The sequence below is a fragment of the Fukomys damarensis genome, unplaced genomic scaffold (genome assembly GCF_012274545.1).
Source record: "Fukomys damarensis isolate Sample0158 unplaced genomic scaffold, DMR_v1.0_HiC HiC_scaffold_32, whole genome shotgun sequence".
Lineage (NCBI taxonomy): Eukaryota > Metazoa > Chordata > Mammalia > Rodentia > Bathyergidae > Fukomys > Fukomys damarensis.
Window position 1 is genome coordinate 46,136,988 of NW_022900944.1, and position 17,147 is coordinate 46,154,134.

General features: G+C 48.3%; 1 protein-coding gene across 1 annotated transcript in view; it reads left to right on the forward strand.

Moving 5' to 3' along the window:
- Positions 1-17,147, forward strand: part of Usp10 (ubiquitin specific peptidase 10) — a 47,049-nt gene that overhangs the window by 18,448 nt on the left and 11,454 nt on the right. The window contains exons 3-8 of the mRNA XM_010627610.1: positions 2,816-2,876; positions 6,576-7,598; positions 14,424-14,515; positions 15,220-15,329; positions 15,716-15,771; positions 15,973-16,076. Of these exons, the coding sequence (XP_010625912.1) occupies positions 2,816-2,876; positions 6,576-7,598; positions 14,424-14,515; positions 15,220-15,329; positions 15,716-15,771; positions 15,973-16,076 (1,446 nt within the window). The remainder of the gene's footprint in view (positions 1-2,815; positions 2,877-6,575; positions 7,599-14,423; positions 14,516-15,219; positions 15,330-15,715; positions 15,772-15,972; positions 16,077-17,147) is intronic.

Consider the following 17,147-nt stretch of genomic DNA (forward strand, 5'->3'; position numbering starts at 1 on the left):
TTTTTTTTTTTTTTTTGCTATGGGGAATTTGATAAAGCATTTTTTTCCCCTGCATGTAGCCAGGAACTATTCATCCAGAAGTAAGAAATGTAGGGTGAAAAAAAAAAAAAAAAGACGTAGGGGCCAGGGATTTAGCTCAGTGGTTCCACCTTCTCACAAGCACAAGGTCCTGAGGTTGATACCCAGTACCAAAAAAAGAAAGAAAGAAAGAAAAGAAATGCAGGGTGTTAGAATGTAAAACAGTGTTCTGCCTTCTCCAGGAAGCCTAACTCCTGGCAGCTGTGAGTTTTTTGTCTTTTAGTTTGTGTGTTGGAAAGCTTGCCCCTGGCAAGATAGTCTGGCCAGTAGTGTAACAGAATTGGGAAAAATAAAATTAGGCAATTTTTGTATAGGATCTTAAATAGTATTAGTATTAATTTTTTAAAAAGTAACTGATAATCTTTTCTAGAGCGGTGCTCTAATTTATAAGCCAGGGTGATTTAAAAATGAATTTCTCTAATGGAAAGAGGTCCAGTCAACTTAATAAGCATGTGGGACCTCAGTCATAATAATGTCATTGACGCATAAAATAGGGAGGAAATGCTCATGATTCCTGACAAATACACATGTGGAATCTCAATAAAGGAGATAGTACATCTGCCTCAACAATTACTGAGTAAGTGAGTGCAAGGAAACAGTACATGCGGCCTATAGGTGTCCGTGTGCAAAGAGGGAGAGAGACTGAAAATAAGGGGAGTTAAAGGGTTGATGCACAGTTAAGATAGTTGTTCTCACTTTGGTGTCCTAGTGGGGTTTCAAAAGCAGGAAATTCTGGCTGGGCATACCTGTAAACCCAGCACTTGGGGGGCTAGGGCAGAAGGATGGCCTTGAGTTTGAGAGCACTTTGGGGTACATGGTAAGTCCAAGGGCAGCCTGAAATGTATACAAAGATCCTGTCTCAAAAAACAGAACAAAAACAAAGTAGGGAGTCCTGGTTTACGGGACCTTTCAATGGAAGGTGAACAGTGACAGCACCAGAAGGATCTTGAAACACCACTGTTGCTTGAACACTGGCTCCCTCTGTCTGATGTCCAGGAAACAGGAGCGGAGAGGAGCAGTAGTGCCATGTACCGTGGTCTGGTGTGACTAGTTGTCATAGGCTGTCCTTCATTACTAGGGTGAAATGCATGAGGCAGTTTAGCTGTAAACAGAGAAACGGATTTGGGCTCACAGTTCCAGAGGTGCAAGGTCCAAGGCCCTGTCTGGTTAGGGCCTTGCTGTGGAGCCCCAGGGGAGTGCAGCTGTCTTGTCTTCTGTCCCTTTCATGAGGTCGTCAAGACTCAGTCACGAGGGCCCCGTGCCGATGACTCGTCTAATCCTGGTAACTTTCCAAAGGCCCCCTCTAGACCCTGGGTGAGAGTCAGTGTCTCAGTGCAGTAGCACGTGGCTTTGGGTTATGCCACATGCATCACACTGCATAGTCCCTGGTCGTCAGTGCGGTCAGTTGCCCCGACGTGCTGCTTCCAGGGCTGGAGGTTTTCCTGTCTCCTTCTCCAGGTGGAAAAGAATACAGTAAGTATGAAGAGGCCATTGTTCTGATGCTTGGGGCTATAAAAGCCAAAAAGGGGGTTTCTTGATGTTACAGTGATTTTGTGTGAGTAGCGGGTCATTCAGATTCCTGTTTGTGCCTCTGAATAATTCAGATGTCCATCTTTGGGGGCTCAGTGCTGTGACAGGAAGCACAGATGCTCTGGTGACAGCACAGGGATTGGCTCTGCGTTGTGCTTCCCGGACACCTGTGCATGCTCCCCTCACAGATGCATTTTCTGCTTTGGCTCTCTGGTGTGCCATGCTGCCAGCCAGGTGCCAGGGGCGTGGAGCTCACCCCATCTCAGGCCTGTGGTCCTGTATCTGTGCTGTGTGCTGGGCTGCCCCCTGGTGGGGGAGACACGCAGCTCCAAATCCTGAGGGCCTTGGGTTCTTTTCCAGTCAGTTTTTGTTTTTCTTACCTTCTCTGTAATGACTGAATTGCCTTGCTAAGAGTTCATAAAACAGCAGTTTTCAAGCCTCGGAATTGCTTGGCTTGGAGAAGTGCTGCCCCAAGGTGTGCTGTTCTTGTTTTCTTCAGGTAGCAATGATTTACCTGCTTACCTTATTCCCCTTCCTCCTATGCTTTCTCATCCCAAACATGTCCACGTCAGGCATTCCCAGTTTTTGAAATATGGACTCGCTAGGAAGGAATGTATTTGAGTTTCACAGAATTTCTGCTTTTTGCAAAGAAGCCGGAACTGTGCCATTTGCCTTCTCTCTTCCTACAGGAAGATGTAGGTATTGATTGATGTTAGGTATTGATTCAGTTATTTTAGGGCGCGGTGTTGGATAGGGAGTCTGGTTCCCATGCCCCTTCCTCCTGGAGGGTGTTCTCAGCTCTGACCTGGCCGGGCCCTGACGGTGAACAGAAAGTGCAGGTGGCCACTAGTGGGCAGAACAGTCTGCTCAGCTGCAGCAGCTGTGAGAAGGAAAGCAGGCTGTGTCAAAAGCAGTGTGTCATAGCTGATTGAAGTACTCATGAAGCTTATTTTCAGTTTCTTAGCCTCATTTTTGGATCTGTGTAACAGTGATAAATATTTGAAAGCATTCCTATAGAGATTCTCCCCTGGGGTACTTGAAGGTAGTGCAGATTTTCCCGACTCACCCTGTGTGCCATTCTGGTAAAAAGAGAGTCCCGAGAAGTTGCATGGCTAGAGTTTTAACGCAATGTTGTCTTGATGCAGTAGCATGTGTTGTTTGCTAATATTCTGTTGAATTGAAATTTGTTTTCCGATTCCTCGTGCAGCTCCCTCCGTACAGCGGGACAGCTCTGTGTGGCACTCAGGCTGCGGATGAACTGCCTGATGGTAAGCTGGTCTCCTCCTCCCTTGCTGAGCTGGTGTGTGCCGGGTGGACAGGCTGCCGATAGACGCTGTCTGTTGGCTCAGACTTTTGGAAGCAGCAGTTCCTTCCAGCTTGGCATTCTTGTGGTGAATTGTAGTATATTTAATCCCTGGAGCTCTCTGACTGTTGGGTTTGCTTTATACCTCAGAAGGTCAGACGTTTAAGATTCAGTGAGTTCTTTTTTCCTAGCAGTTCAGTGCCGCAGTCACTTGCCATGGCTGCATGTTCTCAGGCTCTGAAGGGCTGCCAGTCTTTTTTTTTCCCCCCTACTGGTTAACAAACACAGGACCTTGAGCTTGCCAGGCAGGTGTGGCACTGCTGAGCTTCATCCCCAGCCCTCAAGGGCCATCCTGTGTTGTTGTGGATCTGATGCCTGGGCCCAGGGTGTGGGTGTGCTTTGTAAGTTAGCGCTTGCTGGGCTGGTGCTCATCCAGGTGTAGCCCTCTGCGCTGTTTCAGCTCCAGCGCCAAGAAGCCCCGGCAGTCTGGCTCACAGGCAGGGCCCTTGAGGGCTGCGGAAAAGCTGGAGGAAAGCATTTTCTTGGAAAGCCTGGGATTTGGAAGCCTTGTTTAGTGTGGTCAGACTTGAGGGGGTGTTAATCACAGTTTAGCTTTAGATATGAATTTAAGAGACTAACCAAGCACGGTAGCATCAGTTTTATAAGAAGCAGTAATACAGGGGCCCACAGAGGACAGAACAGATTTTGCAGGAGCTTAGGATGATTGATACAACAAGTGAAGCACTGGGGACCTACCACCAGCAGCTCAACCTCCCGGCTGCCTCTTCTGCTGCTGGGTCTGGCCCTGGCGCTTGCCCTGCTCCTGTGCCTGCGCGGCTCCACTCTGTCTTCTGTGCTGCGCACTTGGGTGTATGTATGCTGCACATGTGTCTGCTTGCAGGCAGACCACTGCCTTCCTTCCCGGACTTCCTTCCGATTTTCAGTCCTTGGTGTTGCGGATCCCTACCCTCATCCCTCTTGCCCCTTTTCAGTCTCTGCCTCTTGACTCTTTTTCTCCATTCTCCATTCATTCTCTTCCGTCTTAGTCCATCTTTTACTCCACTGGAAACAGCTGGGACTGTGCCACCTGCTTGCATGCTCAGTGACGTGCCCACCGGAGGGCCCTTCCCCCATGCCTCTGGTTCTCCTGCTCACGTCGCTGTCACTCTCTCTCACAGGATCTGTCCGCCCACTGTCTGGTAGTGACTTTCCCAGCCATGTCAGTTTCTGTCTGTCTGCCTGCTGCACCGTGTGCATCTGCAGTTCCGGGAATGATGTCAAACACTTTCTTGTGCTCTATCCCACCAGCACCAGCACAGCAGTCCACCAGCAGGGCAGTTCACCGTAGCGTGCACCTTTTCTACCTCTGCCTTTCCCAGGCAGTTCCGAGAGCTCCATCTCACCCCCTCCCCATCCACTCATTTCTCAGGTCCCACTGACCTCTGTAGCTGCTGACTAAAATTGATTACCTTTTCCTAAGTACAGAAGCATTTCCTCTGTAAAGATGTTCATGGCCTCATCTCGCCCTCCTTCTGCACTGTTGTCCTCAGTCACTTAGTCAAAATAAGCTCCCTGCGCAGAGGTCTGGCCTTACTGACCTCAGCCTCCCACCTGCCACCTGCCGCCCAGGCCACTGTGGTGTACTTCTTGAGCACCCTTTGAGAAATGCTGCCCTTGGGTGCTGTTTTATTTAGCTCAGCTGGTTCTCCTTCCCCGACAAACCTACTGCCCATGGGACCTGAGTTTTGCTTTCCAGAGTATTGAGTGCGCTGTCTAAAGCCATTTGCCAGGTGTGGTGCTATTATCCTAGCACTTGGGAGGCTGAGGCAGGAGGATTGCTGCAAGTGCAAGGCCAGTATCCTGGATTATATAGTAAGACCCCATCTCAAAATAAAAAAGCAGCAACCAAAAAAAGCCATGTTTACAGTCCAGCCACAGCACATGAGCCTCCAGATCGGGCTGTTGAGTTCTCACTCTGCAGTGTGTATGTCCATTGTGGGTATCCTTCATCAGAGAGGTCCTGTCCTGGCTAGGAATCTGCTTTCAGCGATATGCCCACTGTGTTGGGTAACGTTTGGAAGTGGCCGTGACAGAGTGAAAAAGTTCTGTTGATGTCATTTCACTTTGTAAACATTTTGTGTTCTGATAAGATTGAGAGTCAAGACCGGAAGCCCTGTATATGTGGGAAATCGTCTGTCTTGCAGAAGCTGCACAGCGCATTGCATGCTCATTGTTAATGTGCTTTCCCAGTGTACCCCAGTCCCAAAGGCAGCCCCCTGAGTGGAGCACTTGCTTCTCAGGCTGCAGTCTTCAGACGCCGTGGACTAGGAGTGCCACTGACCCTAGTTATACTGGCATGCCTGCCTCAGTGACCGAGCTGTTCACTGAACATACTGGTCACGAATGGAGGAGTTGTACAGCGTCTGTACATCACAGCATTCAGGGCAAAGAAGTGGTCAGAGGAAACTCCAACTTGATGACTTTGTTTTGATTTGTATCACTCAATACTGTAATGTGTAGCAGAGCCTAGAACTATAGCATTGAGCTGTATAGTACAATCAACAGAATTGACAGTACTGTGTAAACAGTGTGCTGTACATAAAAGACATTGAGGTTCTATAAACAGGTACAGAGCTGTACTAAAGAAAAGTCAGGTGGTTAAGTATGAACAGGTAGGTCGTTAACAAGGAATAAGGAGTATCTGTGGTAACAAGTTTGCTTCTTTCTGTTTATTCTTTGCAAATTAAGAAAATAGTAGTGTCCAGGTGAGGCAGTGTCCTTTGGGTGCCATTATGTTTCATCTTGCTGCTCAGCATAATTGTGATCTGTCCTCCTCCAAGAACTTTGTGTTGTTTTGTACCAGATTGAGCCCCTTGCCCCACCTAGGATGTCCAGATGAATGAAGACTCAACTCAAGAGACCGTGTTTAGGTCCCTGTCCTCCTCCTGTCCGCTGACGGCACATAACTGCCCTTCCCCAGGAAAGACTTCTGAAGGCCCTTTCCAGGTGCATTGTATTCAGGCCGTTTTTGAGCATTATGATTTCTTTTCTTGAAACATGTGCCTGAAAAAAAAATCAGAGCCTTATGATACACCTGAAGGCATCTTTATTTATGCACTAACAATTAATCATAAGGTTTGTGACTGTTCCTTAACTTTAAACTTACAGCCTCTTTCAAATATGAAATAGCAAATTGCTCCAGGTCTGTTGAAAAATTTGACTGATTCTGAAATGTGCATCTTAGCATGAATGAAATTTGTAGATTTTGTTTACTGGGAGGAAGTATTGAAAACTCCCAGAGAGGTTTTTAAAAGTTTATAGTCCACAGTTATCTTTTGTTATTTGGGGACCAATGGGGGTTTGAATCAGGCAAAATAGCATTTATTTTTATGACAAATTTATTTCAGTTCTATCTTCTGAGAAGTATTTCTTAGTTTCCTAGAGAGTTGAAGATAAGGACAGACTTCTGTTTTTCATAACCCCAATTAAATATAATTTTATAGGTATTAATTATTTTCAGCAAATTAGCATAGAAATGATAGCCTAATTAGGAAAAGAATTTTTTTCAGTTTTCAAAGAGAAAATGACTACTTATTTGTACTTTCATAGTCAGTAGATTTATAGTCTTAATAGAATATTTACTAACCATTTTCTTTCTAACCAGGACAAGAGTATCAGAGAATTGAGTTCGGTGTCAATGAAGTAATTGACCCAAGTGACACTCTGCCGAGAGCCCCCAGCTACAGTATTTCAAGCACATTGAACCCTCAGGCCCCTGAATTTATTCTTGGTTGTACAGCTTCCAAAAAGACCCCCGACGGACTAGACCAGGAAGTGAACTCCAGCTCCCTTGACCGCCCGTACCCGGGCCCAGCCCTGGCCTTAGACGGGAGCTCGCACACCGAGGCAGAGGCTCTGGAGAGCGCTGGTGGCCCAGGTGGCCTGGGACAGAGGGAGCGGAAAAGGAAGAAGAAGCGGCCACCAGGGTATTACAGTTACCTGAAGGATGGCGGTGACGACAGGATTTCCACAGAAGCTCTGGTCAATGGCCATGCCAACTCAGCTGGCCCCGGTGGAGTGGGCACCGAGGATGCAGAGTTTATGGGTGACCTGCTCCCACCAGTTTCGCCCAGGACTTGTGACAGCCCTCAGAACTCCACGGACTTCATCAGTGACTCTGTGCCTGACAGTCCTTTCCCTGGAGCGCTCGACAGTGCCGCCAGGACTGTGGGGCAGCCTGAGGGCTGCCGTGGGCCTGACTTTGAGCAAGCCTGCTTCCCTGCAGAGCACCTGCTAAGGACAGCTGTGGCTCCCCCCTGCGCTGCTAGCGATACTACTGAGAACCTTGGCGTCACCAATGGACAAGTACTTGAATCCTCATGTGTGGGCACAGCTGCCAACGGGGAGCTGCACACTGTGGAGAGCTCAGACTCAGATGCAGCCAGGCTGGAACGCGCATCACCTCCTGCCGACAGTGCCCTCTCCGCACCCATTCCCGTTAACCAGCCCGCCAAGTCCTGGGCCAGCCTCTTTCACGATGCTAAGCCCTCCTCCTCCTCACCCGTGGCTTATGTGGAAACTAAGTGTTCCCCTCCTGCCCTGTCTCCCCTGGTCTCTGAAAAGCAGGTTGAAGTCAAAGAAGGGCTCGTTCCAGTTTCAGAGGATCCTGTAGCCATACAGATCGCAGGTACAGTGGACCGGGTCAAAGCTGAGCACAGAGCTCAGGCAGCTGGCTGGCGGGAAGTTGAGGCAGGCGGGGCTTGCGCAGTGGTGACAGATGGTGCCATAGGGACAAGTCACCGGGGTGCGAATGGGAATGGCTGAAGGGTGCCTATGTCTTAGACATGGTCTAACCGGAAACAATGTAGAAACCAAATCCATTTCTATCACGAGTCCTTTTCTGCTAACAAATTCCATTTCTCTTTCTTGTCCCTTGTTTAAGTAACTGTGCCACTCACTGTTTGTATAATGAACCTGTTGTGTGTCACAGTTGTATACTTTCAGTGTGATAGTCCCTGTTTGTATTCACTTTGTACTGTTGCTTTTTCATATTTCTCAAGCTGTAAGAATGCATTTGTGATTCATGTAGGGTTTTTATTTTTTAATAACTATTTTGGGTTGAATAGATGGGTTTTGGTTTTTTTTTTTTCTTGGTACCGGGATTGAACTCAGGTCCTTGGGCTTGCAAGGCAGGCCACCGAACCACTGAGCTAAATCCCCGGCCCTGAATAGATGGGTTTTATTCAGTGTTTTAGTACACCAGGGTCAGCTCTTAACAACAAAAGGAAATTTATAAAATTTCACTCTAATGTTAACATCTTATTTTAATTAACAATAAAAAGGCAAAGCAGCATAGTGCATAGGTTGTGTTTGAAGTGAGGTAGGGAACCAGCTGCTCAGGGCTCTGTGTTTCTCCACACTTAAGAAGTGAAGGCTGGCAGGAGTGTGCTGTAGTCAACTCTCCGACTGCTCTCTGGTTTACACTCACATGTGTCAGCAGCCAGCTGCAAATCACTGTTGTGGGTGGGCAGTTCCATCAGAAATAAAACACATTCTTCTGGTGGAGGTGGGATGACAAGTACTTTTTTTTAAAGCATTCCTTATACATAGTATGGTATTTTGAATCTTGGTTTTCTGGTGTCTTTTAAAATGAGGAAATAACGGGCAACCATTGTTATTTTGAGTTTTATATATATTTTTAAAAGCCAAGTGCTTTCCTTAATAATATGTAAAATATTTTAGAATGTATTCGTTGTAAGGGCCCACTGTTACAGTCAGGATAAGGTGGTGTATACGTCCATGGATAGATTAATGTGTCACAGGTTTATTTTTAACCATTAAGAAGTTCATTGTGGAATACCATGTACTGTCAGTTCCTTCAAGACAGCATTGTAATTATGCTTTACTCCTAGAAGTCACTCCTCAAAGGAAAACTACATCCCTAGGAAATTTTCTCTGTTTAAAATAAGAAAGAAAAACTTCACTTTAAAAGTTTTAAGACATTCTTGTATAACTCTAAATGTGATTTGCTGCATAGTTTGCTGCGTTCTGTGTACATTATAATCTAATGGGGTTGAAATGAGTGTGTTAGCACACTCCTGTAATCCCAGCACTCTTGGAGGCTGAGGCAGGAAGATCAGGAGTTCAAGCCTAGCACAGGTAATTTAGCAACACTCTATCTCAAAATTTAGAAAAGGGCTGCAGATTCAGGTCAGTGCCAAGTCACCATGTCATTCCCCAGCACCCCGCCCCCCAAGACAGAAAAAAAAAAGGTTTTGAGACACTGATAGTGGGGCTTTCTGCTGGCTGACCTATGCAGGAGGAGCCTTGCCCCTAGCCCCGCGTGCTCTTAGTGGGTGCTAGTCACGCCCTCCCCCAGTACATGTGTGTTCATACTGCATGTGCTGTGCTGTGCTGACTGACAGCCTGCAGACCCACTGTGATTGCTCTCCTGTGACGGGCAGGGTGCCAGCACCCTTCACTGTGGGTGGTATAGGCTAAGGGAAGCTGTTCTGTTGGAGTTTTTCCCTTTTCAAATCTTATTCTTACGGATTTACTTTATTAAAATGATAAAACATTATTTCTTCTAAGATGCAATACTGCACAGTCCCTTCGAGGGGCATGTTTTTAAGTATGGACCTACTTATTTTAAGCAACAGCTGAGTGAAATTCTGATTCCACTGAAAGATCTATTGATGTTGGTTACAATAGAATTTGACTTGCACTAGAGTCTAACTGGTTCTACTGAGAGAATGGCTTTTTTTTTGGATGGTGATGGTACTGGCGATTAACAGCCCATTTTTATTTTATTTTATTTTTTTAAATTTTGAGATGCGAGTCTAAAAGTCACAATACTGTCCAGGCTTGGCTTTAACTTCCTGTGTGATTGGTTGGTTGGCTATTTTTTTTTGTTTTGTTTGTTTTAGTTTTCAACAGGGTCTGGGTATTCAGGCTGGCCTCTAAACTCAGTGATCCTCCTGCCTCGGCCTTTCAAGTGCCAGGATTGCAGGCTGCAGCCGTGGCTGTGTCTGGCCCAGGGGTGTGCTCGAGAGGCTGCCTGGCGTGCGGTGTGTGGCACTGTGCTGTGGCCTCCCTGTTTAGCACAGGGTCCAGAGCAGCCTCGATGCTTCACTGTCATGTTCATTACTCAGGTTTGTGGGCGTGGGCGTCTTCTGAGTTTTCACTGAGGAGCAGACACTGCATCCTGAACTGAGCTACATCAACCGCTGTCGACATGCAGAAGGAGCTGTTTGTATTTGATGCTTCAAAATCAGTGTGTCTTTTGTTGTTTGTTTGTTTTTGTAGTGTGGCTTTTTTTTTTTTTTTTTGAGACAGGATCTCACTATGTAGTTGATCCTGACCTGGAACTATGTAGCCCAGGCTGGTCTCTAACTCACAGTGCTCCTCCTGCCTCAGCCTCCCAAGTGCTGGGGTTACAGGCGTGAGCCACCATGCCCGGCTAGTGTGGCTTGTTTGAAAGGAGTTAAATAATGCTGGTCGGGGAGCGAAACTAGGCCAAGTCCCCGAGTACAGTAAAATGCCACTGTAAGAGAACGAGGCAGGCAGGTTTTACAGGGTGTCACACAGTCCTCGGGTCTGGAAGTGGCTGCACAGAAGAATGAGTCTCCCCGTCCACGTGTGTAGACGTGTGAAGGGAGACATGTCCTAAGGCTGTTCTTGTTTTTGAGACAGGGTCTTGCTGTGTAGTCCAGGAACTCGCAGCAGTGCTCCTGCCTCAGCCTCCTGAGTGCTGGGATCACAGGTGTGTGTCACCACGCCCTGCCCTAAGACGGCTGTGTGGTTTGGTGGTTCATCTGTCATAGGTACTTGCCCTCCTCCACGGGAAATGATCCTTGGCTATTTTGTATTTCCTGTTAAACTCCCAAGTAGCATAGTGATGATGATGTCATGTGCTGGAGTTAGTGCAGCCCCACCTCCCTGGACTACTCCTTCCCAGCTGGCCTGCTCACTGGCCTCTGAGAACCCGAAGACAGTCTGTAGCCGTGGTGGCAGTACATCTTGGACACTTCGCTGTCCTCCACCCGAAGAGGCAACCAGTGTAGCAGCCTGTGTTCTTGCCCAGCGGTGATAATAAGCAAGGGAGGGAGGCTGCAGGAGAGCACAGAATGCCAGCTCCAGGCAGTTACCAGGCCCTGAGAACGAGTGAGCTTCATCTCTAGCCCCATATTCCATTTTAGTTATTAAAGTCCACTGGAGAGTTTTCCTAAGTGACAGTAATTATCAAGGAAAATCCAGATGGTCAGTATCTCTCCCATTATGTGTGTGGAGATTTCTTCTGCACTTAAGGATGTTGTACCAGAGTGCTCCTTCCGGAGGGTGCTAAGGCTTGAGAGGAGCTGCCTGAGCACCTTTTCTCACTGAGTGAGTGGCCTTTTCATCCTGCTTAGCCCTGAGTTTTTACCTTTGCTCTGGAAGTTGTCTTTGTGGAGGTCCTGTTTGCAGTTACGGAACAGACTGCTAGAGGGTGCTACAAGATTTAGACGGAAGATTTTAGAGTGAAGCTGCGGGGTTTTTTTTTTTTTTTTTTTTTTATGGGTAGGTCTACAAGGGACCTCACACCTCCAGAATGGTACAATAATGAGTGTATGTGTGTTTTTTTTTTTTTTTTTTTTTGGGTACCACAGATTGAACTCAGGTCCTTATGCTTGCAGGGCAGGCAGGGGCACCACTGAGCTAAATCCCAGGCCTTGAAGCTGTTTTTTTTATCTGCCTGTTCCTCACATCAGCATACAGAAGCCACTGTGGGTGGGTTCCAGGGAAGGGGTGGTGTAGAAGCAGTGGCTATCCGACCTGCGTACACTTTCTCCAAGTAAATGCTGGAAAGAAAGCTTCCAAAGCTGCCTCTAGGTTAGGTCATCCCCTGGCTCCTCTGGCTGGAATACTGCAGCTGCCAGTTGTCTAGGCTTTTACCTGCCTCAGCCACTGAAGAGCACGTGGAGCCCCATGCCCAGGTGGCCGTAGGGCGGCCAGGCCTCGATGGTTTGTACCGGCGTCCCTTTGGGGAGGGATCAGCTTTGTCAGAAGTGGTTTTTCCTGTAACTAAAACTGAGTCCAAAGTGCTCTGGACTATTTGTGATCAAGTTTTTTATCTTTTTGAGCCAAACGTGGCGGTGTAGCTCTGATACCGACACTCTGGGAGGCTCAGTCAGGAGGGTCACAAATCTGAGCCCAAATGTGGCAGCTTTGACTGAGCAAGACCCTGTTTCAAAATAAAAATGGGTGGGAGTCTATTTCAGGACTGAAGGCCCTGGTTTCAATTCCAGTACTGCAAAAACAACAAAACCAACTCGACCTAGGCGAAGGGCTTGAGACGGAGCTCTGCCTGGCCCTGGTTGGCTCCTTTTTGTTTCCCATCAGTGTCTGTGCTGCACCAGAACACATCCCTCAGTCCCCCTGCACACAGACTGCCCATCTTATCAGCAGAACTGGGGGTCCTTCTCCCACCACATGCTCCCACCCAGGCCTTGTTCCCAGATCCTTCCTCCCGTGGCCTTGACTGCTGAGCTGTCTGTATTCACATCCCTTGGCCTTGGAAAACATTGCTCCTCTCAGGGCCTGTGTGTGCCTGTGGGCGGGGAGAACTGAACTCACAGTCCGAGAGGATTAGCACACGCATGCTGGTGTCCTCGCAGTACTTCTGCCAGCCCCTGTGATGAACCCACTGTCACCTTGTCACGCAAGTACAGCACGATCTCTCCTGCCAGGCCTGTGCTCTGTGCCGTGCATGTTCTTGGCTGCCCTCAGCCTCTGGCTGGCCTGCACTTTGTTTTTGCAGCCTCTGGATGGCTCTGTGCCCCCCCATGGGCAGGACGCTGGGTCTCTCTTGTCACTGGTCTGTGAGCTGCCCAAGAGCAGGGCTACCACATGGCTGCTTATGCCCGGCAGCTCAGCAAGTGTCCTTCAGCTGACAGCGGAAGACAGGGAGTCATTTAACAGAGCCCCTCTGGTAGGAAGGCCGGTAGCTTTACATCTTATCTTAATGATTGCACGAAAACTTAATTGTTAGATGTAAAAAATACTGTAGCAGGTTGTGGCTATGATGGTGCCATGGGAGGTTGTGCCACTGTGCTAGAATTCGTCTGTGTTGGAAAACACACAGGTTTGTGGTGACTCTGTTGAATACTTGCTGTCCTGTAGCATGGACCAGAAATTATAGACTGCTGTAGTATAGCTCAAAGACAAGTGTAGAAATCCCATATAAGAAGAAGACCTTACTTAGGCCGGTGGCCAATAGCAGGTGATTGAAACCTTAGCATAAAGAGTTTTTAAGTGGAATCCAGTATATATCGGGGAAGGAAGTGTATGTGGCCTCTGGACTCAGTTAGATCCCGGCTCACAGGTTGGTTTGGTTACGTGACCTCAGTTTTCTTATCTGTGAAGTGGGATCAATCGTGGTGCCTCTGACAGGGCTGTGAGTGATAATTATGAATATTGTGGGTGAAGCTCCACATGAAGCTCTTGTCTCCCCTTCCCACGCACTCAGGCCCCGTCTCCTTGGCAGTCACCAGGCGTGATCTTGGGGTTCAGTTCTGTGACATACCTGTGTCCAGGAGGGCCATGTGAAAATTATTCCCTATACTTCCTCAGAAGAGGGAGGAGTGTGCTGTTTCTGCTGGAGTGGTGCAGACACGTTTCTGCATCTCACTTGTGCGTAAACCCAAGACCTGCCATTGCTCTGGCGTGAGGAAAGGAAGGCTTTCTCGCCGTGCCTCGATGGATGCTCCCGTCATGTATGCCCAGTCACATTTCTTTCCCACTGTGCCCCTTAGCAGCCAGAGAGGCAGGGAAGTGTGGTCCAGACCGGGCCTGGTCATGCCGCCCACACCCTGCAGCTCACAGCGAGGAAAGCATCTCGGATGGCTGTTAGTGTAAAGCGATGTTCAGAGCCCTAAGACTGGAGGAGAGCCATCCTTGTTTGCGGGGGAATCTGAGGATACAGAGTCTGCTTTCCATGAAGAGATGACAGTGTATGAAACAGTCGCCAGGTTGGAGTCTGATGGAAAAGCACAATAATTATAGGAGACGCTTGTCTCCAAAGCACTGTCTTAGTGAGCAGCCAGCGAGCACCCCTTGATGTGGGGCGTGGCGTTGGCTGCTAGGGATTCAGAGGTGGACTCAGATTCCACACAGAAGCCCTTTTGTGCAGTGTCCGAGGGAGCTGCTTGTCACCACCAGGGCAGGCCCTGTTGCCAGCACTGCGGGAGCCGCCTGCAGCGTCAGTCTGTTCTGCAGCATCGGCACCCTGGAGTTTGTTTCTCCTTAAAACTGGCACTTCCATTCCCATAGGAAGATAAATAAATGTTAGCATTTGCTGGGAAATACACATTTTTATCATTAATGTATTTGACAGAATTGAATGAAGATTTAGCAATGTGGATTTTCTTCGGATATGTGCTTTTTTGAAGGGAGTGCTAACAGTCTCCCAGACCTAGCGCATTTCGATGGACTTAAATGTTATTAACTTCTTAAATGTGCTTCTTCACTCTTTCAGAGTTACTGGAGAATGTAACCCTAATACATAAGCCAGTGTCATTGCAACCCCGTGGGCTGATCAATAAAGGAAACTGGTGCTACATTAATGCTGTATCCTTCTTGCACGCTGTCCCTGGGGCCAGCTCACTGAAGCGGTGACCTCTTTGGCTGCTTTGGCTTGGTGCAGCTTCCACAAGGCCACTAGCCTGAATGTTGAAGCAAAAAAAAGAGGTTCAGTACTTGCTCTGTCCATTTCGCTTATGGACAGGATTATTCTGACCCCAGCTTCTCCAAACCTGCACAAAAAGAGGATTTGTGACCTGAATGACAGAAGCAGGCAAGTTTTATTCACATTAGCATGTTGCCAGATAACAGGGCAGAGTGGCCACTTGGGGCTGGAAATTTTGTTCTGACCGATTGGTGATTTGGATGCATCTAGTACTTAAATGTAACCCTGACCACACAGCAGATCCTCATGCGGATGTTGTTGTATATTGTCAGGTATTATTCTGCCCGTTAACGATTTATTCCTTTTTGTGTTACTTATCTAAGTAGTTCAGTGTCCTTGACCTGTGTAGGTTTTGTTTTTTTTTCATTTTTTTGAGACGGTCTCTTTATTTGGTCCTTTATTTGTACTGGCTACATAACGCAGACTGGCCTTACGTTTGTGATCCTCCCGCCTCAGCCTCATGAGTGCCAGGATCACAGACCTGACCGCCACATTCAGCTTGAGCTTTATTTGCTGTGCTGAATGTGCCCTGGGAGTTGGCTGTGCCTGTTGCATTCCTTCACATTCCTTACTGCCCAACGTTTAGACTCTGCAGGCGTTGGTCGCTTGCCCTCCGATGTACCACCTCATGAAGTTCATTCCTCTGTACTCCAAGGTGCAGAGGCCTTGCACGTCGACGCCCATGATAGATAGCTTGTAAGTAAGACACTTAATGCGTGTGGAGGGGAGGGCTTTCCCCTCAGAATTAGAACTGGAATGGTTCAGCAAAGCTCTCGACTTCCTACAAATGAGTTCTATGGTTCTTTTCCAGAAATGTGCTGTTCTTGGTTTTATTGGAAGTTAACAAAAATGGAATTGCAACAGTTTGTGTTCTCTAGATTCAGTAGAAAACATTGTAGTGTGTAACTGGTGTAAAATATATTGAAAGTGTACGTGGACAGGCATAAGAACTCACCAGTCATTACAGTGCTGGTCGCTACCATCTGCCGAGGTCATCGTAGCTAATATTCTACTTAGGGCAAGGCTGCTGAGGGAGAGCGTGTCTTTTCTAAAGTGTCCTGCTTCCCTTTCCCCGAATCTAGTGTTCGGCTAATGAACGAGTTTACTAACATGCCTGTGCCTCCGAAACCTCGCCAAGGTGAGTGAAAACGGGGTCTTGTGCTGCCGCTGCATGTTGGGAATCATGGAGTTACTAGCTGTCACCAGATGCGGTGAATTCAGCCTTGTTGGTGACCACACTTGTGCTTTAGCCTCCAGGGGCGGGGGTGAAGATGGGAGTGATTCTATCACTTACGATGTCCTTTTAGATAGGAAACTCTGTGTCCTGTTCCTGCTGTAGCTCTTGGAGATAAAATCGTGCGGGACATCCGGCCTGGAGCTGCCTTCGAACCCACGTACATTTACAGACTGCTGACCGTCATCAAGTCAAGCCTGTCCGAAAAGGTCTGGGCCTGCGCCGACAAGGCAAACGGAAAATACTGCCTTTGCCTGTCTTTGTCCGGTAGCGGGTGCTGGGTTAGCATCCGCTGTTTGTCTCCAGTGCTCTAATTTGGTGTGTGTTCAGGACTGAAGCCTAGGTTGACAGTGGAGTCCCTCGATCACATGAATTGAGGCTGTGACAGTCCTCATGACTGGGCCCAGCTCACATGACATCCACTGTGCACCATGTATTGTTCTAAGCACCAGCCCCGTGAGCGAAGTGTGATTACTGAGGCCTCGTTAGAGTCCACAGAGGTGAAGCCGTCATTGGGGTCACACCCCCGTCAGTGCCTGAACCCCTTCCCAGCACTGCCTTGCGGTTGGAATGGAGTGTTGCCGTGTTCAGTGCTCAGGCTGTAACAGCTGTTGGATGTCCTTGGCTCATGGTTTAAGTTTTTCATCCTACACTTTGATACCCGAGGCATGGCACCGACCAGCAGGGGTCCTTACTGATGGCCCTGACGCCTCCCACGTGGAACAAGTCCCCCTTAGCACAGCTAGCGGCAGTGTTTTCTTTGCTGGTGGAGGTGGCGATGAGCCTGTACAAGCAGTTGAGGTCATGCTTAGGGACACACAATCAGAGGAAGCACAGTGGAGAAAATGCCATTTAAACGAGTGGAGTCCTGTTGAAATGGCACGCTCTGGAGAAGGAGGAGTGTCCAGAGACCTCCAGGGCCAGCCCAAATGCTCCTAACATAGTTTTGTGTTGAGTTGGATTTGTTGCCCAGGTAACAGGAGATGCGCAGTGTTTGTTAGGGACAGGAAAATGCAGTAAAGCTGCCCTGTCTGCCAGGCGCTCACCTCTGTGGCTGGGTGGACACGGCCACGAGCACAGATGACAGACAGCCATGTGCAAGCAGGGCGAAGGCTACCAGTTCAGGGGCCAAGATGGGGGAGCTTGGGGAGGGCTTCCTGAGCTGAGCCCTCTGAGGCTGGGCCCCAAAGCGGTGCTGAGATCAGCAGTATCTTTTAAGTGACTCCGTGTGTTGGGGTCCCCAAGAACACCCTCAGGCTTGGTGACTAGGACTCAGACTG